Genomic DNA, 23,440 nt, shown 5'->3' with positions numbered 1-23,440 from the left:
GACCTATCAAAAACACATTTTTGGTCATTTCTGAAAAATCCATGTGCTGATATGTCTAATAGAATGAAAGCTCAAAGCTCTTTACTTAGCGTTGTAACAGAAAGGGTGATTAGGACCATGTTTCACATTTGGTCAGATACTGAACTGGTGACACTAATAGTGTGACCATATTAAAATTGTGATGGGAGTATAAATCTCCTGTGGTGCTGGATTGAAGATGTGTGTAAAGCATTCACATTTGAGAATTTGTAGTAGAAATATCTATCTTTATAGCCTCGTCCACTGTCAAAGGTACAACTTTGTGTTCTATGAGAATCACTCTTAATGGCCAAACATGTCAACACAAGGAAGTCACTATTCTGTTTGATGAACTTACACACCTCAGAGTTTTCACTACACGTATTAAACGAGTCTAGACAGACATGGATGTTAATTACAACTTCTTAATTCCAGTTTTCTGTTTGTGTTTCAAATTTATACTGGCTGACAATCAATAAACTTGGAGGAAATATCTTTTGCTAATAGACAAATAGAAATGGTATTTTTAAAGAAACTACTGTATTTTATGCACAATAACAAAACATTTTCTCTATATGTGTAACAGGTCAATAATGTCGGACATCCAGAGGGATAACAGAGTTGTTTCTCTGAGCTCAAGGGCTGGAATCAGAAGCTCTCTGGTCACCATACTGGATCAGCTGCAGCGCTGCCAAAAGTCCCTCAATGAGTTTCTGGAGGTACACAAGCATACGTTTATGTTCGAAAAGACACGTGTAGTCCTTTTTACATGAGTTGCATTTATCACAGCTTCTTTATTTAATGTGTTTGCATTTGGTTATTGCAGGAGAAGCGTTCTGCTTTCCCGCGCTTCTATTTCATAGGAGATGATGACCTTTTAGAGATTCTAGGACAGGCAACCAATCCAGCTGTCATCCAGTCACACCTCAAGAAACTCTTTGCAGGTCAAACACCACTATTTTATTGTGCTCTATTCTTTATTGTTTTTTGTTGTCGTCATGCTCAGCTCTGTGGTGTTTACCTGTTTTGATCCATTCTCTTCTGTTTCATAATCCCCTGTTCAGTCCCTTTTCTGCTCTCGTACTTTTATTGCTTGTTTTATCACATTGTGTGGGACAGTAAAGATAATCTGCATGTGTTTGATCTGTGCAGGCATCCACAGTGTTGTGTTTGATGAACAGTGCCAGCACATTGTCGCAATGTGTTCTCTGGAAGGAGAAAAAGTACCACTAAGAAACCTTGTACGAATTTCCAGCCTTGTGGAGGTAAAACTGTCATTGAGTTCTGTGGGTTTTCCATGTGTATATATGCTGTATGTTCTGTGTTGTATGTATGCTTGAGTGGACATTTGGATCCCGTATGTATGTGTTGAAAACAGACACAATGTATTAATTTCCGTTTTATGCATTTTCTTTATTTTTACCTCTGTGGCTGTGCATGAACTTTTTCATTTTTCTAGGCATGGCTAAGTGAGCTGTCTGTGGAAATGAAGGAGACTCTGAAGCATCTGCTGTATGAATGCTTGTCAGCAGGGAGGAAGGGGGCCGTGGACCCCTCTCGTTATCCGTCACAGGTGTACACTCACTGCTATCTAACAAATTGTATTTGATGACACAGTTGTAGCTGTTATATAAATTGCGGGGTTATTTGTAGTACTTCTTTGCTCAAGTTGAGATCGTAGACCATATATGTCAGTAATTTGTTGTTTTTTAGTCTTAGCAAATACAGTGTGACCCATAAACTGGACTCCTAACAACTCTTAACTGAATTCTAATGGACTGAAGGGTTTGAACAATTTATTTTCCCCTGTAGATTCTCTGTTTGGCCGAGCAAATCCAGTTTACTGAGGACGTGGAAAGAGCTCTAAAAGAGCAAAATTTGCAGCAGTTGGAGATAGAGCTTAATGGCAAACTGGAACACTACACCACAGTGGACACCAGCTCTGATGACCACCCAAACACAGGTAGGGTCTGTGCATGTGTATGCATCTGTGTCCGTTCAGACTGGGTTTACTTCTTCCAAAACTGCACACGTACTGTTGCAATGCCACAGACTTTTAAATTACTTTGGTTGCATTAAACAAATGCTGTAGACAACCTCTAACAGTCTGTCCTTTCAGGAAGGAAAGTTACTGAAGATAAAACACAATTTTCAATCAATAGCAGCAATTTAGAGACACATTTTTCTTGGAAATTAAAAACATAAATCGCAAATGACTGTTTATTAACTCAAAGCTCCACAGTTACTGAGATAGATGTCAGATTTGTTTACATCTATGATCAGCTGATGTCCTCACTTGAAAGAGATAAATTGTTAGCTAATAGCTTTTTCTTTGTCTCCTCTTTTCATCAGTATCTGTGCAATGATTAGGTGGAATCACACATATTTAAGATTACCACATATTTTTTCAGGTTAAAACATTTTTATCCTGTATAGTTCTGTATGTACCAAATACTGTGGCACCCAAAGAAAAAGTACATTTCTGTTGACTAATTCAGTGATTACTATAAGAAACTGCCACCTTTAAAATTTGCTTCATGCTTCACGTCTGAGTTTGTATAATGTCTGATGATACATTAGGTTAGCTATATTTGAAGCTGTTATGACCCCTAGTGGCCATAATGAAAAATGATAAATGGAAAATAGTAAATGATGGTGGGATTGGTATAAACAAGTCACACCAATGTGGGTACTGCATCGCCTTATGCAACTGATGATATCTGCACTCTTGTTTAAGTACATACACTGCATCTTTACCTCATGCTGAAATTATATTTCTGTACTCCCATGATTATACTCTGATTATAACCTGGAGTCTCACTCAACATCAACATGATAAAACAACTGATGTTAGATTAATTAGACCACACCAGTCTGGCAGGTCTCTTTGTTTTCTATGTCAGGAGGTTAAGCCTATTTACTGCACATTAAGTGAGTGATTTTTTCCTTCTGCGTTTGGCTCATTAATTTCTGCAGCAGGTTGTTCATTCCTTCCTTGCCTCTGTTGGTTTCTCATCACATTCTTAACAAAATTGTCCTCTCTGAGACTGTCCTTATAAACAATTGCTACTTGACACTTGCTCTCCGTTCCACTATCAGACTCCCTCTTGTGTTGCTAATGATTGCATGCTGACTAAATCTTGGGTTGTTACTTAGGACTGAGAGATTAATGCCAAATGACTGCACTTGTGTGAATCTCTTCATCGCCACGGAAACTCAAGAGGCTGCAGAGGGGCATACCCTTTACAACTGTAGATGCTGTCAGGCTAATTTAATGGCCTGGGACTGAATATATTTCTACATAAAGAATGAGAGCTGAAGTTTTCCGGAGAACTTAAATTTGCCAGAAGAATTTAAAATTGAAATAAAGCGTTCTTATTCATGCATGAGATGAAAAGCTCCTCCATAACCTTGGTAGTGGCATAATTTCATGGGACATCGCTGCCAAATGCTGCACATTTTATTTCATATAAAAAGGCTTCCTGTTTTACAACAACTTACTGGGGGACATATTTTACAGCAAGTCTGCCAGATTTGACCTTAGACTTTTTGACATAGTTGTAGAATAACAAACATTTTATCATGAGACTATTATATGTTGTCAGATAATGGTTAATTCTGTGACTGTCTAGCATGAACGACTCTGCCATTCATACTTGAATTATCAACAGTCATTTCCACAATAGAATCCCATTAAGTTACGGTCTTTCTTGTAACAAACAGGTAGTTGATGAGGTTGTAGAGTGGTAGAACTGATGAAAGCAGATACAGTAATGGCAAAGAGGATCATCTAATTACCCAGTCTACATAAATGGGCCATAAACCCTGAGGGGAGTAAGGAACTTTCTGTCGTTTGGCACAGAGACGACACATGGTGGCATACATTTGGCAAGGTTTGTTGTATTTGTTTGCTTCTGGCATGACATCAGTAATGCATTCCTACAAACAATACAGTTACAGCAGCTACCAAGATAATAGCATTTAAACTATAAGAGATGGACGTAGAAAAGCAAACCATCGAAAAAATTACTGATTCAAAGATCTAAGCCTAAAATTTCTGTATGGAAAGTACATTTAGTTGAGTGTAGTCCAACTAAGTTTTTGGGCTTGTTTTAGATATGAGAGATTAGAAGTGAAGGGTCTGGAAGCAGAGCGGTTTCACCCACTTTCTACAGTTTTTGAGAAAAATAAATTCAGAGTTTTGTTTTCAAAACTGGTCTAACATTTGAAGCACCACTGTAACACTGTATTTGGGTTGTGGGTTAGACTACTCTGCTTCTAACCTCCTTAAGTGTTCAAGCACGTATGTATACAAGGATGGATCCTAGACATTTTGGTTTGTAAGTTGTTGTGACAAAGAAATGCTCTTCAGGGAGGCATTTTTTTGGTCAAATAGTAAACTTCATGCCTCATCACTTTATATTTATTACTTGTTTATTTTCTTATTTTTTGTTTAGCTGTGACCCTGTTCATGTGATATTTTAGAGGGTATGAAATAACTTCTGAAGAAGTTAGTAACTATGATGCTGTTTCTGATTCTGACGTTTCAGAATATCAGTGTAGCTGTGTTCACACCATTCCAGTTTCCCTTTCTAAATAGTTGTTTCTGCTTCTAAGCACGGTAACCTCATTATCTCAAAAAGTTCTCCTGAGATGGTGGCTTTGCTTACACAGTGAGTGGTCCTATTTGTTCTTGTCACCAGTGGATCTTAGGTTTTTACTTTGAACATTTCTTCTAACTGCTAACAAAAACTGCTGTTTTGTGACAAAATAACAGCTGTTGCCATTTTGTCTGCTTACAACAAATGTCTCCATCTGTTGATAGCAAAACAGAATGAAAAACTGCCTCGTAGACTTATTTAAGAACCTGGGTTTTATGTCAGTCCCAAAGCATAAAATATATTGGTAATTGCAAAAGTATAGCAGATTTAAGTATATAGATTTGATATTTAAGTAGGCAAGTTTTTGCAGTGAACCAACTAGACTATAGAGATGCTGCAACTCACTGCATGCACTAAATGCTTTGTGTTTCCTCCTGTGAGTAGTTGTCTTTTAAATTTTTTGATTTGTTTTTTTTCAAGAAACTTCAAATAATTGTTGGATGCTGTATATTACACTTACAGAAGTTACGATTTTTTATGATTAAATTTTGTAATTTGTTGAACTTTTCAGATTCTGCAAATCTGATATTTATGCCTGTCTCCCTGCACAGAGTCCAGCATCCTGCAGCTGAAGCTAAAGGCCTTGATTCTAGACATTATCCATAACATCAGTGTGGTGAAGCAGCTGAACCAGGCAGGTGTTAGCAGTACTGATGCATGGGCCTGGAAGAAGCAGCTTCGTTTCTACATGGGACCAGACAAATGCTGCCACATCCACATGGTGGATGCACAGTTCAACTATACTTATGAATACCAGGTGTGTTGGAAGGCAGAGTTGGATAAACTGCTTTTTTGGAGAAAGTCGATAGTGAAGGAAAGGAGGAAGCAACAAACATTTTCATTTTATTCAATTTATGAGTCATGTTTAATTGGGATAAAATAGATTTTTACTTGAAAAATAACTATGAATATAAATGAACAGTCCGACTGGATCAATTTATTCTTTGTAAATTGACATTATTTACTGAGACAGATTCCTGCTTTCATCCACCTGTAGGCCTTATTATATAATGGAGTAGGATGCAGATTTTTCTTCTGGCAGTTCATCCACAGATACATATTGGTGGTACTTATAGATACACAGTCTGTTTTTGCCAAGAAACATAAAATACTATTAGACATTGTACATGTTGAACATACCATACTTACTTGTAGTATGACACAGTATCACATAAGGTAGAATTAGGCATCTACTCAGCCCAAACCATATTAATAATTACATTATAGATAATTGTCCATCTGAGCCTCACTGTGAGAAAGGAAACAAGATAGAAGAGAGTTCTGCTTCGATATACATGTTGTGTACCTTTTAAAGCATTTCCACCGATGCCATCACATGCCCTAAAAGTAGAAAATTTAAATGGTACAGGACTTGACTGCTGTGAAAAATTGCTACCTTGTCATTTATTCAGGGTGTCACAAAAACATTTTTATGTTTGAACTTCTTCTTTAACCTTTTGGGGGCACTGTTTCTGCAGAGATGAGGATCACTGATGATGCCCTGCTGTATTTTCCCTCTGCAGTTCTCTACAAACATACCCTAGGCTCAGTCTATCTCTTTTTTTGTCTGTCCTTCATTTGTTTTTCATTTCTTTCCTTCTTCATCCATCGTCTGCCTGTTTGCTTTTATCCTCTGCTGGATTCCCTGAACCTTGATTCTGCCCCTCCACCTATATCTTTACTTCTCTCTGGCCATCGTCGCTTTCCTCTCCTGTCTTTATCTCTAACTTCCTTGTCTATCTCACCCCTTGTGTCTCCCAGGGGAATGCAGCTAAGCTGGTACACACTCCACTGACTGATAAGTGCTACCTGACTCTGACCCAGGCCATGAAGATGGGCCTTGGGGGGAACCCATATGGGCCAGCTGGTACAGGCAAGACTGAGTCTGTCAAAGCCTTAGGGGGGCTGTTTGGACGTCAGGTGCTGGTGTTCAACTGTGATGAGGTATGAAGGTGCTACTGGTGATAATGGGAATGATTTAGCATCTAAAGCTTTAAACATTTAATCTAAATCTGGACACTATTTTGTTGGAAATGCCAATACCATACTGGTTAGTAATTGACACACGACAAGCTCTTTCTTTGTTATCTATTGTTTTCCAGGGTATCGATGTGAAGTCAATGGGCCGAATCTTTGTGGGGCTGGTAAAGTGTGGAGCATGGGGCTGCTTTGATGAGTTCAATCGTTTAGAAGAAGCAGTACTATCTGCAGTTTCTATGCAGATTCAGGCCATTCAAGACTCCCTCAAACATCACAAGAACACATGTGAACTGCTGGGAAAAGAGGTCAGAAAATAAAAATAGACAAACGCATTAATGTTTTTGGCATCAAGCACTGATGCCAAAAACCAATTACTTGCTCTCAGTCTATTTTCATGTCTACCTCCATCATTATGTGTTTATGTTTACTTCACTGACTTGTGACACAGTGCATCCTTAAGTCAAATCAGTATGTCAGTAAATCAGTCGTTTTTGATCCTTTGAAGCAGTATTGGTTAGGTCATTAATCAGCAAGCAATCAATCAAGCTATATTTATGAAAATGTATAACACACTTTATTACTGATAATAACTTTTCCTTCTTTTTATCATCCTCCAGGTGGAACTGGACCCAAACTCTGGAGTGTTTATCACATTGAACCCAGCAGGAAAAGGTTATGGGGGTAGGCAGAAACTTCCAGACAACCTTAAGCAGCTGTTCAGGCCTGTGGCCATGAGCAGGCCAGACAATGAACTCATCTCTGAAGTCATCCTTTACTCTGAGGGCTTCAAACATGGAGAAATACTGGGGCGTAAACTGGTTGCAATCTTCAACCTGGCCAGGTACAAGATTTGAGCTTAAGTCTTTGATTTTGATTCAGACATTTATTGCAATGTCTATCAATTTTCCAGCAGGAAATTCAGTACAGAATGTATGTGACAGGTGTCACTCGTCTGTTTTTTGTGTAGTTTCCAAAGTGATCTTTATTGTGTCTGAAATTGAATCATGCAAGCATTCTGTGTTTGAATTCTTTAGAAATTTCCTATAATGCCACTACTGTCTGTTGTAGCGTATTGATTTTGTGGATAAATTATCCTCTACCTCCCACCCCTGAGTGCAATACTAGTGCTAGTGTCAACTGAGGGTGTGTGTGGATATGTGTGAAAATGTGCCTTTATTTGTCTGTCCAGGGAGCTGTTGACTCCCCAGCAACACTATGATTGGGGTTTGCGTGCTCTGAAGACGGTGCTGAAGGCCTGTGGCAGTCTCCTGCAGCAACAGAGGAGGAGTCATGACAAGGACAGGAGTAAGACCCCCTCTGGCTGTTTTTTTATTTTAACGTACAATATTTCAGTGAGGCAGTTTTTCCTTTTCCAATATGAGATTTGACAAGAAAGTTAGGAGAAAGTGGGTGCATCTTTGGCCATTACCCTGAGTCACATTCTTTGCTGCCAGTGGCACAAAGTATACAATCTCATGCACTTGTTTGGTGCAAACATTTATTATAGCGGTTGCATTTGACAGATGTTACCAATGAAGAGCACCAGGATTTACTGAGTGAAAAACACTGCATCGTGTTGATGTATGCTGTTCTGTGCTATCGAGGGCTGAGAAAAGAGATGCTTTCAATCTAACCAAAGACAACACCAGATGATTTTCCTGATGATTTCTTCCTTTTTGAAATTGAAGATGTGCTAATCAGTGAAATCATTCAACATGAACTGTAGCTGAAAATGAAAACTTAAAAGAGAGAACTACACAGAATCTGATAAATTGCCTCAAGTCACTTGAGTCCACATTGATTGAGACTACAAGTTTGAAAATGAAAATGATGGGTTGTGAAGTTAGAAAGAAGTAGCTGCATTGCATCTGTGCTTAGGGCCAGCACCTGAAGGCAGCATTCACTGCTGCTACAGGGACACATCCAGAACTTCAACCCAACTATTGGCACTGTAGTTGTACTGTGGTGCCAGGTGCTGACAAGGAAGAAGAGTATACAGTATAAAGATTATGTTTTGACTTTAAGAACTTTATTGAACTGCCTAACATGAGTCCAAGAATGTAATGGGTATGATCTGTGGACTTTTCTTTACTGTATGTTCCTAGCCTTCCCAAGACAAATTTAAATGATTGAGGCTGTAGTGTAGTTTGGCATAATGTATCATTTTTAGAGATTAGCCTAGTGCTACAGTTGACATACTGTATAAGTCAACAAGCATCCTACACAATTTAGAGAATGCATCTGTAGATGTATTTTATAGTGCTGGTAAGATTGGTTGAAGAGGATTACTGAACTTTTAATAATCATTCACCATTCAACAGTGTTACATAACACACTTTATGGATTGTGAGTCTTTTTATTGGCAGTAACAACGGAAAACTACATTGTTGGCTTGACTAAGAATTTATTTATTGAAAAAACTGTATGAAACTGTATCAAAGTAAATGTCATGAAGTGACGTGTGTACAAACAAGGAAATAAATAGACATTTTACATTCAGCATTCTATGAAAGTAGAAGTTTCTTTGGGTAAATGATAAAAACAGTTGTACATGTAATATTGTAAGTAAACTTTTATAGACATGCCAGCCCAAAGGGCTAAAATCTAGACTAAAATATGAGTACTATATATGTATCCTGCTGCTACATAAATACACAAAAAATGACCATGATCAGAAATGCAGGAACATTCACTAACCACACACCTAGTTTCTATGTTCAGAGCTAACTGTAAGACATGAACCTTTAGATCCATCAAAAGGAATTAGTTCAAAAACTAAATTATTCAATCAGTTATGCAATTTAGATTGTGTGGTTTTTACACAACTGATTCTTGGATTTGTACCAGCTTATTCAATAGATCAGAAATAGAAATACCACGAAGGCAGAGCAGACATACACTACCATTCATATGTTTGGGTCACTCAGGCAGTTTCATGTTTTAAACTCCCACTTTTATCCATGTGCTAACATAACTGAACAAGGATTTTCTAACCATCAATGAGCTTTTCAACACCATCAGCTAACACAATGTAGCATTAGAACACAGGAAATGTTCCTCTGTACCCCTATGGAGATATTCCATTAAAAACCAGCTGTTTACAGATACAATAGTCATTTACCACATTAACAATGACTAGAATGTATTTCTGATTAATTAAATTTTATCTTCATTGACAAAAAAATGCTTTTCTTTCAAAAATTAGGACATTTCTAAGTGACCCCAAACTTTTAAATGATAGTGTAACCATCACATAGTATGTTACACTGTATATTAGTATATTAGCTGATTGAAGTGAATCAACATTTAATGTCTACATATGATTTTTTTTTGTCAATTACTTTTCCCTATTCATTGTTTCACAATCAGAAGAGTGGCTGTTCTACATTTATGTATCTTATAACTTCTCTGAGGTGTATGGTTTGAATAATAAGTTAGAGGAAATCAAAAATCCATCATTGCTTGTGGTTTTTGGAACATCTTTAGACCAACATGTTGGATTTTTTCTTTTTCTATGCTCTCTGGAAACAGAAATTCTGCCAGAAATCCCTATTCAGTGTCTTGTGATTCCAAAAAAAAAAAAAAAAAAAAAAAAAATCAATTCAATTCAATCGATTGAAAAACTTATTTTTTAGCTATTTGGTCAAAGTATGTCTAAAATATGTCCCTTTAGAAATGCGGAAGCTGCTGTACTGATCGTAGTCTTTAGACCTGGAAAACAGAAAATCACATAGGACTGATAAAAAGGATTAGAGGACAAGTTGATACTAAAAATTTGACTGGTTTAGAGATACGTATCCTCTACCCAGCAGGGTCATGCTGCAAAATATTTTGTTAATCTGCTCCTCTCTGCATGAGTATCCATTGAATGCAGTTTGATAAACACTAAGAGTCAGTATACTGAAACACCAAAAGGCTCTATTGACCAGCACTTTCTGTACACACCTGCTGCCCTCTAAATCTTGTAATATGCAATGCCATCATGTGACATTTATCCCAAATGCTTCCCTAAAAAACTTTTCTTCCCATGGGTTTTTTTCCTCTTCTGCCTGTACTTTTGTCCTTCTCCATTCTCTCGTTTGCAAGCACTTTGCCAAAGTTCTGTTGTTTACCTCTTCAGTACCTCTTTCCCCACCTCCTTCTCCCTCCTCCTGACCTCTTGTTAGCTCTCTCTCTAATACCCGCCTGTCGATGTTGCTCTCGTCCCATTCTCTCTCGCTCGCTGCCCTGCGTTTCTCACCCCCTTCTCACCTTCATGTCTCTGCTTTTCAATACTTCAATACTCTTCGTTTTCCTCTCTGCCTTTTCTTGATTTTGTTCCTCTCTCTCTCTTTCAAATTCGTCTGTTCCACCACCCACCCTTTATCTGTCCAACACACACACACAGACCACATGCACCTCCTGTCTCTTGATGAGTCCCCAAGGTTTTCTTGTGTTTGTCTCTGTGTGTAGTCTGGCCAAGTGTTCCTCTCTGCTGTGGAAAAAGAACCAAACACATTTGTGCCTGCAGGGAAGGCCAGCATCTTTGGAAAAGAGAACAAAAGTATTGACAAACTCTTAAATCATAACAGGCTTTGGTAATTAGCACATTTTAAACAGGGGACCTATGCAAGAGCAAAGCAGTAATGTGTGGACAAGTTAACTTTCATAACCTTTTCTTTTATTCTTCTCCATCAAGCCTGTGTAGTATTCTTTCTTTGATCATATTTCTGCATATACTTTTTCACCAATATAAAGCTTTTATCATTTTAATCATCCTTTTTGAAGTCATTTCATTTTTACAGGGTTTTAAATCCTTTTGTCTTCTGCAATCTTCAGTTCAGGAGAGCAGTCTGGTTGTGCAGGCTTTGAGACTGAACACCATGTCCAAGCTGACGTTTGCCGATAGCTCTCGGTTTGATGCTTTGGTCAAGGATGTGTTCTCTAGCGTTAGCTTCACTGACGTGGAAGACCAGATACTAATGCAGGCACTGGAGCAAGTCTACAAGGAGGCACAACTTGAACTTATACCCAGCCAGGTGTGTATATGAAGACATCTGTCTGTTATTGACTGAACATGCACATACTACAGTCACAATAATTTAATGTCCTAAACAAGTATTTGGCCAGTGTTTGTACTACCTACATAGTGCAAGAAAGACTGGTGAAAAATAACAAGTCAAAAAAACAAAAAACAATTCAATATCTCAATCACTAACTGTTGCAGCTGAAAAAAGCATTGGAGCTGAATGAACAGCTGAGACAGCGTATGGGTGTAGTCATCGTAGGGCCAAGTGGAGCAGGCAAATCTACACTGTGGAGGATGCTGAGGGCAGCTCTCAGCAAGACAGGCAAAGTGGTGAGTAGAGACACAAACTCCTGTTCCCTAAGTTAATACCAAACATTTTAAATACATTTAAAATGTTGGACTTAGAGTCCCATGTTATTATCCATATAGATGAGTGTGGAAAACATTATTTAAAGATTACAGATCATCTTTTTTGCTAATACTGTGCTGTGTTTTTGTAGGTGAAACAGTACACAATGAATCCTAAGGCCATGCCCAGACAGCAGTTGTTGGGACATATAGACATGGACACCAGAGAATGGGCTGATGGCGTCCTTACACACAGCGCCAGGAGGGTTGTCAGAGAACCACAGGGTAAGAGTGATAGAGATTGATGGTCTGTCTTGCTTAGCCAGACTTTTCACAACTAGGATGGAGTTTTGGCCACATTATTGCCCACTTCAGCTTGATTTTTTTTTCTTTTTGCACTGCACCCAGTCCACTCTGCAAGGACAGAACAAAGTTAGCTTGAAGTTGCCTACATTTATTGTTCTCTACACTGTGATTAATGTACTGTTTGCACCTTTACAATGTATTTTTGCATTTTCTAGAGGTGAACTCCTGGATTGTCTGTGATGGTGATATTGACCCAGAGTGGATTGAGAGTCTGAACTCTGTGCTTGACGACAATCGGCTGTTAACCATGCCTAGCGGAGAACGCATCCAGTTTGGACCCAATGTCAACTTCTTGTTTGAGACCCACGACCTCAGCTGTGCTTCACCTGCCACTGTTTCCCGCATGGGCATGATATTTCTAAGGTTAGTTACCATGCAAAGCCTCAAGTACCTATTGGTATCAAATTCCATTGTTCTCAATGCTCATCTCCCTGTTGTTCTGCCTCTCTTTACTTCTTCATATTTCAAGTGATGAGGACATTGATGTGGGTGCCTTGGTGCAGTCCTGGTTAAGAGGTCAGCCAGAAGAGTGTCGCAGTAACCTAGAAAACTGGCTTGGAGACTACTTCCAAAGATCCCTGGACTGGGTCCTCAAACAGGTAACCTTTCCTCCCACTAAATCTGCAGACTGGCTCACAAGCAGTCCGTTTTCTTGTGTTGAATTGCTTGGGTGCTGAAACAGTGCTGTCATAATTTTGCATGCACTGAACAACCTACAGCAGTGTTTGTGCTGAGATATAGAACTCTGTGAATTATCTCCACTTATCCCGACCAGTGTTTATTGTGATGGATTTCATAGCTAGTATTATAAAAGTGAGTTACATTCATAGAAATCACTTTTGACAAATCCAGTTAGCTTATCCCGTTGACTTAAATAATGCTTACATACTGGGGTTCTTTTCAATCTGTGTATTTCACACTGTTCATAGATTTTTATTTCAGACTTGTTTATCCACTTTTTCTTTTCCCCTGACTTCAGAATGACTTTGTGGTGGAAACGAGTCTGGTGGGCACAGTGTTCAACTGCCTGTCACACCTCAGTGCTGTGACAGAGAGAGGCCAGTTCGTTGTTGGTCTTCTTCGAGGCATGGGGGGAAACCTAAACCTCAAAACACGACAAGAATTTGCCAAGGAGGTGAGGATCTCTGTGTTTTTGTGTGAGCAGAAGGTGACTCTCATAACCTCTTAATTTCAGGAAATAAATTGTATTAATGGCACAACTTCTAAAATTCATCACAGGAAGTCTTCTTAGTTGTAACTTATCAAAGTGCAAGGATGTGTGATTTTTAAAGTAAGATATTGATGATTTGATGTATGCTTTTTTTAAATGTTTATTTCTGTAGTTGCTGAGCTGGGCCAGGGAAACTCCACCAGACACCAGAAAACCACTTGACACCTACTATGACTCGGACAGTGGCCATCTAGCAGCCTATACGTTCCAGCGTCCTGAGACTCTCACTCTGGATCACTTATCTCATACACATAAACTACCTGTTATTGAGACTCCAGGCATGCAGAGAGGTCTGCACTGCTTCTCTCCATGGCTCACAGCTCAGCACAGGCAACCCTTCATGGTGGTGGGGCCAGAAGGTTGCGGAAAGGGGTAATTACATAGGCAGTACAAATGCATGCATACACAGAACACAGCCATTTGTATAATCATAAACAGAGGAGGCCTTTGCACAGACTCACACAGTTTCATGTATATAGGTACACTGTGCATATACAAGCGTATGAATAATGTTTAGATCCAAACTCCAAAATATATGCTTCTTCAAAATAGTTAAAACCAGGTCATGGTTAGTGTCACCATGCTTGCTAGGGAACTATTACATTACTTTACATTAATTTAGCAGCTTTGCTGTGATTGTTAGATATTTTTTTTAATCAACTGACAATCCGTGTAACTGTGTAAAGAATTTACAAGGACACTATCCTACACCAACTTCATGTTAGTCTTCTTGTAGAAGCAGGGCTCGTGAGCTCATGTTGGGAGAGTTTCATTATGTATTGTGAGACTCAGATGTAAAGACTCAAAGTGACACAATCAGCACTGAAATCAAAGCAGCTTTTATTCCAGACATGACCTTTCTTGTAAAGGCACTGACAGCTCGGAATAGGAGTCAGATCTGTGGGTGCACATGTGTGTGTGGAAAGTGCTCGGGCTTAGGCTGTGTATGTGAACACGCAGAGTCGTTGCCTCAGAAGTAATTGCGTCCCTCCCCAGGGGTTTGAAGAACAAGGGTCCCTCGGTTTGCCTTAGACACTCCAGTTGAGTCTCCCTCAGTCTTGCCTGTTCTCATCTCCTTGCCTTGCCTCACTTTGCCTGAAAGGTCACTGTTCCTGTGAGCCAGTGGGTTTGTCGGCTTATTCTTCTGATGAAAGAACATGTAATTAATTTACACACACATTTACTGGAATGTGTGTACATACACACACACACGCCATATTTCCTTTCCATGTATTTTTTTCTCTGTTTGCAACCTCAAAAATGTCTTACTTTGCCTTTGGGCCTTTTCTGACAAACATTGCTTTTAAGATCTCAGAGGGCCCTTTTGTAAAATAAACATTTCTTCTGCTTATCTTTTCTTGCTGTCCTGACACCATCCTAAACATGTTGGAAAATGATCTGTCTAAAAGTGAAAGCATTTACACATTGGCTTTCTCTGTACATTGTTTTCTTTGCAGTATGCTCCTTCGCTATGCCTTATCTCGGTTGCGTTCCACCCAAGTTGCTGTGGTTCACTGCAGTGCCCAGACCTCATCTCGCCATGTCCTCCAGAAGCTTAGCCAGACATGCCTGTTGCTCAGCTCTAACACTGGCCGAGTGTTCAGACCCAAGGACTGTGAGAACCTGGTCCTTTACTTAAAAGACATCAACCTACCCAAACCAGACAAATGGGGGACCAGCAACCTCACTGCCTTCCTGAAACAGGTAGAGGGGCTGTAAACACAATAGGGCAGAGGGCTAAGCAAATTAATTGGTATCGGTGGATAATGTGGCGTGAAAAGTACAGTTTTGAAGGCTCATACTATAAGACATCAGCAAAATCAACTGCACCTGAAATGATCTTTTTCCTTACTCTTTCTTCAGGTGTTGACATATAAGGGATTCTATGATGAAAATCTGGAGTGGGTGAGCCTTGAGAATGTTCAAGTGGTGGCCTCCATGTCAACTGGGGGTGCTGTTGGAAGCCATTCTCTCACTACTCGCTTCTCATCTATCGTACGCATCTGCACCATAGAGTAAGTACAGAGCAGCAAGCACCAAATACCATATATCATCTGTTCTTCTATATTTCACTGACCCCCCCATATTTTTATTACTGTTTCTCTAACTGCCTTTAGCTATCCAGACAGGGAACAGCTGCAGACCATCTACTCAGCTTACCTACAGCCAGTACTCCAGCATAGTCTGGGCAGCGAGGAAGGCTGGGCCAGCACTGGGAAAACACACCAGCTGGCCGGGTCTCTCGTCCAGCTCTATGAACAGGTATTGAATTCGATAGGGTGTTCATTCATGATTATATCTGTATTTGTAACACCATATTCTTGCCTGAGATACTGAATGCATAAAAAGACATTAGAGACTCTAATTTGAATTTGAGTAATTCCACATTAAATCCAGTCTTGTTTCCCAGCAGAGGGACAGCACACGCATTATGACTGATGGTCGCAATCAGGACGAAATCTCTACTGCCCAAGCCCTTGTTTGCTTTAAAAATAAATATCCCTTTGGATTCGAGGGTACCGGTTGACTTTCTAGCAGCATTTTCAAAAGCATCAGCTTTTTACATAATCAATGCAAGTTATCCAAAAGAACAAATGTGTTATACAGTGTTTCCCCTGGGTTGAAATGGCTGTGAGGCAGTGGGGTGTAGGCAAGGGCCAACGGGGTGGGGGGTGGCGGGGTGCGGGTTGCGCGGTTTGTCCCGGGCATACGAGCGGCGGCAGGTGTTAGCCGACCAGCTAGCGGGGGAGACCGGGGGAGAGCAGCCGGCGGACCCGCAGAGTTAAAAATGAAAGCTCCGGTGGCTTGGTGCTTTCCGTTTTTTTTTTTTTTTTGGGCGCGGACCAGTGAGGCGGCAATTTCGGCAAAATTGTAGTGAGGCGGTGGCCTATACCAGCGAGGCGGTCCGCCTCGTCGGTCATATAGGAGGGGAAACACTGTTATAGTTGCATGAGTTATGTAACAGATTTTATGCATAGCAAACTCAGGCACTCAGCAATTAGCTGATGAATGTTACAGTTTTATTTATAAACCATAGTAGTAGTAACTGAATGCACATTTGTCCACATTTAGGGAGAGGAAATTTTTGTTTTGATAGTATTATATAAACTGCAATATACTACTGGATTATCAAGACTGCAATACTATCAAAACAAAACCTGTACCCATGTGAGAACTATTGAAAAGTCTCAAATGAAGAAGTACAAGTGAATTGTTTTATGCCCTTTGGCGGGGCATTGTACTTTACAAACAGGAATTATAGATGGAGTACAAATATTTCTGAAACGTGTTTTTGTTGATGAGGTCATCCAATTAAAATATATCCTGTAGTTATGTGTTTTGTTACCTCTGTGTGTTTGTTTCTGTTGTCTTAGGTGAAAGCCAAATTTACAGTGGATCACCACAGCCACTACCTGTTTACCCCCTGCATTCTCACTGAATGGGTTCTCAGCTTACTGCGATATGACCTCACTGCAGGTAACCAAAGTTAGATGCAAGAATGTACACATACACATGTAACCGTCTCTAAGTTGTGCAACACGTAATATCCGTGAGCCTTGTTTACTTTGGTAGTACAGGAACCATCAACCATCAGACCCGTAGTCCGTTAGGGGCTTTGACTCACATTTGCAGAGGCACTACTGTACACAAATAAAAACAGGTGAATAGAATGACCTGTTGTTTTTCTACTAATTAGTTGAAAAACTAGTCCTTATGTAGGAACATTTTGCTGAGTAACAAAGCTTTAATAATAATAAATCAAAGAACCAGGTGGCTGAATTTGTCAATATTCTTTCAGCTCAGAGCTACTTTTTCCAACTTCCACCTTTCTCTTCGTTCTGTCGTTCTCTCTCACTCCTCTTTCCCCAATTCCTCTCTGCCAATCGTCTCTCCCTCTTTTATCATCCTCTCCCTTTGCTGTCCTTTCATCTCTCCCTCTGTCACTCTTTCTCTCCTTCTGCAATGTGTTCCTGCTGTGATAGTGCGTCCAATCATTTATTTTAATTAAACACGTCAGCAGACAAACTTCTCCTTCCGTATGCTCATCATTTTTTTTAACTTACTCTTACTTTTTCCTTCCTCTTCTTCTCCTTGCTGCTTACCTTATTTTTGGTATGTAAAAACCTTCTCTCTTTTTATTTTTTCTGTGACTGTGTTGATGTATGTGTATGTTGGGAGTTAAAATGTGCATGTGATCACATAAATATTACTTTACAAACTTCATAACTTTCAACTTTAATGGAGGTGCCACTAACTTAGAATTTGTACTAAACACCAAATGTGATTGTGCATGATTCCTGTAAATGTCATGTATAATGGTTGCCAGCCTTTATTTTTACAGAGATTTACTTTGTGTGTATTTGAGCTGATAGATACAAATGTATTTACACTGAATACTTATGCAGATACTGTATCATTATCAGCACATATATTAGCCAAAAACTGCAAAGACAAGATATCCTAGAGATAGTGTTGTCATTACACAGATTTTTTCAACTCTTGTACACATTTATTTGTGTTATCATTATTAATATTACAGCAATAACCACAAACTGTACAGAGTGCCAAATAAAACTGTTGCACTCTACAAAAAAGTGATTCTCAATCCTTAATCCTTAACTTCTCCATAGGAACCAGCCCTGATCATTTCTTCTTGTTCTATACATTCCAGCAGAAAGCCAGCATATTTGGCGCTTTTTCCCCTGGGGACAAATATTTGTAGAATATTGTGACGGGGTAGGCCATATTGATTTTGTTTTTTTCACATGTATGTAAACGCATACAAAGCAACCAGTCTAACCTAATGGGGAAATGTGCGAATACACAGAGAAGAGTTTTTCTCAGCAGTATACAGAGGACAGCGGTGTATGTGATTTTCACAGAAATGCACAAATATACAGCACAACCCTATACATTATCTAGCCTCTTTTGGTGGTGATCAGGTGCATTCATAGTGAGCAGATTACCATAATCCAATAAAAACAACAAAAAATTTAAAAAATCAACAGCTTTTTTGCCTGGATAGAGAAACCAGATTTATTCTTAAAAATTAGCTTTGAGATTCAGTTTGGAAATGTCTCCAATGTGTGATTTCAACAACAAAATCTGACTGATGATTATACCTAAATACTTATACGTTTTGACCATGTTGTTTTCATCCTCTTGATGAATTGAGATTTTATAAATATTATTTGTAGTGTAATCTTCTCAACAGGAATTCTGGCATTCTTATCAAAATAGTTTCTTCTATAGATTATTTATGTTTGTATGTATTCATTGTATTTACCATGCCACAAACAACAAATATTAACCTTTGTGATGCATCAGTATTACAGTTTTTATCAGTAATATGTCTACGCACTCCAGAATCAACTAGGAAGTATTGTCCTTATTTATTTTGGTAGTAAAGTCGGTTCTGAAGTTGAGTTTGCGAAAGGACAGCCATAGGCATAAAGAGTAGCTTGACAGTTTAGCATGACAACTTGGCACTTGACATGTTTTTTTTATTTTCCTTAGTGGCTTTTAAAATTTAATATGCCAGGAAAACCCCAGAGTGTGAACTGTGTCTGCGTTTGACTACTTCTTCTGCACTTTCAATATAATGTGACAGACCCAGTGGAAACCAGTGGCCGATGAGGCCACAACCTGTCCCTCTAGCGCTCTCTTTTTAGTTAGCAGCACTCTGCTGTTTCTTGGGGGAATTTAATACTTTTAGCCTGACCCTGCAAGGGGCTTTTAATATGCCTAATTCTGATGAAAAACAGCCTTTGGACTCATGTTCAGTTGTGAGTCATTGTATAAGTGTGTTGCTTGTGTCTCTCCTTTATGAAGCTTAAACAACTATGACAGGTACAGACAGACTGGAAGATGCTCATATGTGCAGTATTATGAGATTCAGATTCAGCAAAATTTGGTATCAGGATATTTTTAATTGGCCATGCTAAATGGGGCGGTATGGCTCAGTGGGTAAAGTGGCCGTCTTGTGTCTTGTGGCCGTCGAGGTGTCTCTGAGCAAGACACCGAACCCCTAACTGCTCCTGGTGGGTCGTGGTTAGCGCCTTGCATGGCAGCTTCCGCCATGAATGAATGTGTGAATGTGACGTATCATGTAAAGCGTTATGGATAAAAGCGCTATATAAATACAACCATTTAAATGTTACGTAACGGTTCTGATCAGGCAAAAACCTAATAAAATCACTAAATCTTATTGTGTGAATGTGTGCAGACCTACTCACATTTTGTTGAGCATTAATCTAAATATGTGTCTGTTTAAATTTTTCCCATTTAGCTCAATCTAATGTGACAGACAGCGTGTTGGAGGTGGTAGCATATGAGGCCAGGAGGCTGTTCAGAGACCGGCTAGTGTCCTCAAAAGACCTTCACACCTTTGATAACATCCTGTCCTCCATCATACGGGGAGACTGGGGCTCTGACGCTCTGGATAACATGACCGGTATGAGATGGCTCAGATCTTCTTGCTAATGCATGAGCCCAGCATTAGGGCAAAGTGAAGAAAAGATTTCACTGTAGATGAAGCAGACCATGTCAACATTTACAGATTTCCACTCATGCCTGAACAAAGGAAGTATTTGATCATTTTTAGACCTTGTTTGACAACTCTGCATATGTCATTATGTGTGCCTTTTTTTCTGCTAAAGGTTTGCTTTAGTCTAAACTGGCTGTAGTCTAAACCAGTATGACGTTGAACATGAGTTCTTTTTTCCACTTGGTTTGACTGCTTTAAATCACTTATATTGTAAACAAACAGTGTGCTTAATAATGTTTGCTATCCTCTGATCAAGATTAATAATATCACCCACAGGGCAAAACATCTGAATTCTTTGCTGTTCTATTAGGTGTGAGAAATTGGCTCCTGCTGATAGAATATATAATTATTCACAGCAGGCAAAAATCCAATGCTACACTTACCCTTTAATTCCTAGTGTGAGATACATAAGAGTCAGGAATAGAGGCTCATAGTAGAATGATATATAGCGCTATGTAGGAAGCCCCATTTAGATCATAAGAGCAATAAAAGTAAAAGACAAATGCAGATTCTGCTCTGGCATATACAGTGAGTATGCACACTGTTGTAGTAATACTAATACGTGCTTTGTTTGGTCATGGTTTTCATAGCAGCTCTAGGAATGACTGGCAAATGACGAGCCATAGTCAATATTCTTTATGGAAAATGATACTGGAAACTAGAATAAAAACATGCAGAGAAGTCTGGCTGAGCCACAGAGAGGTAGAATTATCAAAAGCAACTCCTGTCTGCTGAACGGATACAATGACATCTGAATGCAAGGCCCTTTAAAGTTCCGACAGAAAGGCTTACAGTACTGGCAGCTACACTAAAGAGATACAGACACAAACCTAAAGGATAAATGGCCTTTTCATCACATCCTAAGTGTGCTTCCAGTTGCAGTGCCATATGAAGAACCAGCTTGCCAAAAGTTTAAACTAAACATTGCTGCCCGATGGCTAAGAGACAAAAAACTGCAATATCCCAGAATGTGCCTCCTAAAAGGGAGGACTATCTGGGAAGAGTTTTCTGATATGAATGCAGTCTAAAACTAGCAGCTTTCTTTGTAACCTCAGTGAGGAATTTTCCCTCTAAACTGTGGCCAGACATGCAGCCCAACAGCAAAACTAAACACTTGCTTTTCCATGACATCCAGTGTATTAGCTGGAGTACTTGAAAACACATTGAAATTTCTTGTGCACACTTTGTACTTATAGACACAGTCTGGCAATATTAATAATATCGCACACACAGCTTTTTGTCATTTACATATACAGGTGATTGGTAGTAGAACGATGCACTTTGCAATGCTCATATTTTTGTGTAGTTTGTCTTACTTTTGTAGACAGCCTTCATAAGTTGATCTGAATGCTTGTGGGTATGTTACTAATAGTTTGTAAATTTTCCCCTGTCTGCAGACGGTTTCTATGTGACATGGGGAGCCTCTGAAGGGGCTGTAATGGCTCCAGGGCTGTCTCTTCCTCCTCATGGCAAACAACTGGGACGTCTGGGTTCTGCTGACCTGAAACAGGTTATACATAAGGTATGCAGTGAGGAACTGCTGCTTGGTGTTTTCAGGCTTCTGGGATTAATTATACACGTGTGTGCTTGCATACAATAGAAGAGTACCTACATTTATTTCCCTTCATTCTGATTAACTACAATACTGAAATGCTGCTTTTAAGTTAATATAAATTAATACGATACATTTTTCATATAATAATAACATTCTGAAACAGGCTAATTTACATAATGAGAACTATTGATTTAATGTTTTGCTCAAGGTTTTACTAAAGTAAGATAAAGAAAAAAATCTGAATATGTGATTTTGTTTTAATGATAATGTATTGTGGATTCTAAAAGCTGTGGTTTTGCAACTTTGCCGCGGTAATTTAAAGACTTCTTCCATCTGCATTCTTGTGTTTGTTCGTCTTTGCTTTCTGTATTCATTTCATTCTGTTTACTGGAGTGTCTGCTGTTTACCTCCTCACCTATGTGTTCAACCCTTTTCTTCCTCTAGGGAGTAGTGCTGTACAGTCGTGATAACAGAGAGCTGGATCTTCTCCTGTTCTGGGAAGTTTGTGACTTTGTATCCCGGGTGGATCGGGTCCTGAGCCGACCTGGTGGTTCTCTGCTCCTGGCGGGGCGGAGCGGAGTGGGTCGGCACACAGCCACGTGCCTGGTGTCACACATGCATGGATTTACATTGTTCACTCCTAAAGTCTCTCGTGGTTATACTCTTAAGCATTTCAACAATGATCTAAAGACGGTAAGAGAGGATCGCCTTTTGAAGACTTTATCAGTTTGACTGTTTTTCAGATTGAAATCGATTAAAGTGAATGCTGTAGGAAATTTGCTGTCAGTGTACCTGTGGTGTGTTCAGATGTGTCACTAATGTGTGTGTGTGTACGTATCGTATGCTTAGGTGATGCAGCTGGCAGGTCTGGAGGGCCAGCAGGTGGTTCTGCTGTTAGAGGACTACCAGTTTGTCCATCCGGCTTTCTTAGAGATGGTCAACAGCCTGTTGTCATCAGGTATGTATTATGTGCATTTGTGTTTTCCCTTATTAACATTTTGATGAGAACACATTTGAGTTTGTGGACCTCAAGGTTTTATAATTTGTTTTTTAGAGTTGAGGCTCAAAAGGTTACATCATGTTAATAAAAGCAGTATTTTCCTTTTTCTACAGCAGCATCAACTGAAATATAAAAATGACAAGTTGTGTTGTTACTTGAGGTTATGTGCTGCAGTATTTCTCAGCTGAACAGGCTCCAGCAAGCTTTATAGGGGCTGTTTAACGGAGCTAGGCGATGATCGGCGTTGATCTGTCTGTTAGCTACATTACTCAAAAATGGAAGAACAGATTTACATGACATTTTCAGGGAAGGTCAGAAACGACACAGGGACCAGTTGATTAGATTTTGGCAGTGATGCGGCTTTATAGATCCACGATTTCTGTATCATTGATAAGGGCACGGAGCCACTATGACGATAACTATGACAGCGAGTGAACACTACATCAGCTGCCTGCTGATCTCATGATTGCAATCCTGCTACAAATCCACCGCTGTGGTCTTATCGGGACTGATCCTTTGGAAATGATACAGTGAATGAGCAGCTTTGGCAGAGTTCTGCACTCTTTGAGTGCTTTTCTAGTTTTGTTTTTTTTGTTACCATCAGACTGAGACTAGCCAGCTGGTTTTACTTGTTTCCAGTCTATATGCTAAACTAAGTTGACTGGTTTCTCTGGTTTCTTTCTGAACTGTCACATATGATTGACTGAACTGATATGGATCTTTTCA

At 39.4% G+C, this 23,440-nt stretch overlaps 1 protein-coding gene across 1 annotated transcript in view; it reads left to right on the top strand.

Moving 5' to 3' along the window:
- Nucleotides 1–23,440, top strand: part of LOC110967662 (cytoplasmic dynein 2 heavy chain 1) — a 134,439-nt gene that overhangs the window by 20,492 nt on the left and 90,507 nt on the right. The window contains exons 31-55 of the mRNA XM_051957789.1: nucleotides 605–737; nucleotides 845–962; nucleotides 1,171–1,283; nucleotides 1,478–1,591; nucleotides 1,831–1,981; nucleotides 5,231–5,436; nucleotides 6,441–6,623; nucleotides 6,782–6,964; nucleotides 7,277–7,500; nucleotides 7,849–7,964; nucleotides 11,478–11,677; nucleotides 11,866–11,997; nucleotides 12,168–12,300; nucleotides 12,537–12,744; nucleotides 12,851–12,980; nucleotides 13,361–13,516; nucleotides 13,725–13,984; nucleotides 15,070–15,316; nucleotides 15,476–15,627; nucleotides 15,730–15,874; nucleotides 16,987–17,089; nucleotides 19,902–20,066; nucleotides 21,557–21,681; nucleotides 22,159–22,407; nucleotides 22,564–22,672. Coding sequence (XP_051813749.1) covers nucleotides 605–737; nucleotides 845–962; nucleotides 1,171–1,283; nucleotides 1,478–1,591; nucleotides 1,831–1,981; nucleotides 5,231–5,436; nucleotides 6,441–6,623; nucleotides 6,782–6,964; nucleotides 7,277–7,500; nucleotides 7,849–7,964; nucleotides 11,478–11,677; nucleotides 11,866–11,997; nucleotides 12,168–12,300; nucleotides 12,537–12,744; nucleotides 12,851–12,980; nucleotides 13,361–13,516; nucleotides 13,725–13,984; nucleotides 15,070–15,316; nucleotides 15,476–15,627; nucleotides 15,730–15,874; nucleotides 16,987–17,089; nucleotides 19,902–20,066; nucleotides 21,557–21,681; nucleotides 22,159–22,407; nucleotides 22,564–22,672 — 4,055 coding nt within the window. The remainder of the gene's footprint in view (nucleotides 1–604; nucleotides 738–844; nucleotides 963–1,170; nucleotides 1,284–1,477; nucleotides 1,592–1,830; nucleotides 1,982–5,230; nucleotides 5,437–6,440; nucleotides 6,624–6,781; nucleotides 6,965–7,276; nucleotides 7,501–7,848; nucleotides 7,965–11,477; nucleotides 11,678–11,865; nucleotides 11,998–12,167; nucleotides 12,301–12,536; nucleotides 12,745–12,850; nucleotides 12,981–13,360; nucleotides 13,517–13,724; nucleotides 13,985–15,069; nucleotides 15,317–15,475; nucleotides 15,628–15,729; nucleotides 15,875–16,986; nucleotides 17,090–19,901; nucleotides 20,067–21,556; nucleotides 21,682–22,158; nucleotides 22,408–22,563; nucleotides 22,673–23,440) is intronic.

The sequence above is a fragment of the Acanthochromis polyacanthus genome, chromosome 13 (genome assembly GCF_021347895.1).
Source record: "Acanthochromis polyacanthus isolate Apoly-LR-REF ecotype Palm Island chromosome 13, KAUST_Apoly_ChrSc, whole genome shotgun sequence".
Lineage (NCBI taxonomy): Eukaryota > Metazoa > Chordata > Actinopteri > Pomacentridae > Acanthochromis > Acanthochromis polyacanthus.
Note: the sequence above shows the minus strand (reverse complement) of the source record. Positions and strands in the feature narration are given on the sequence as shown.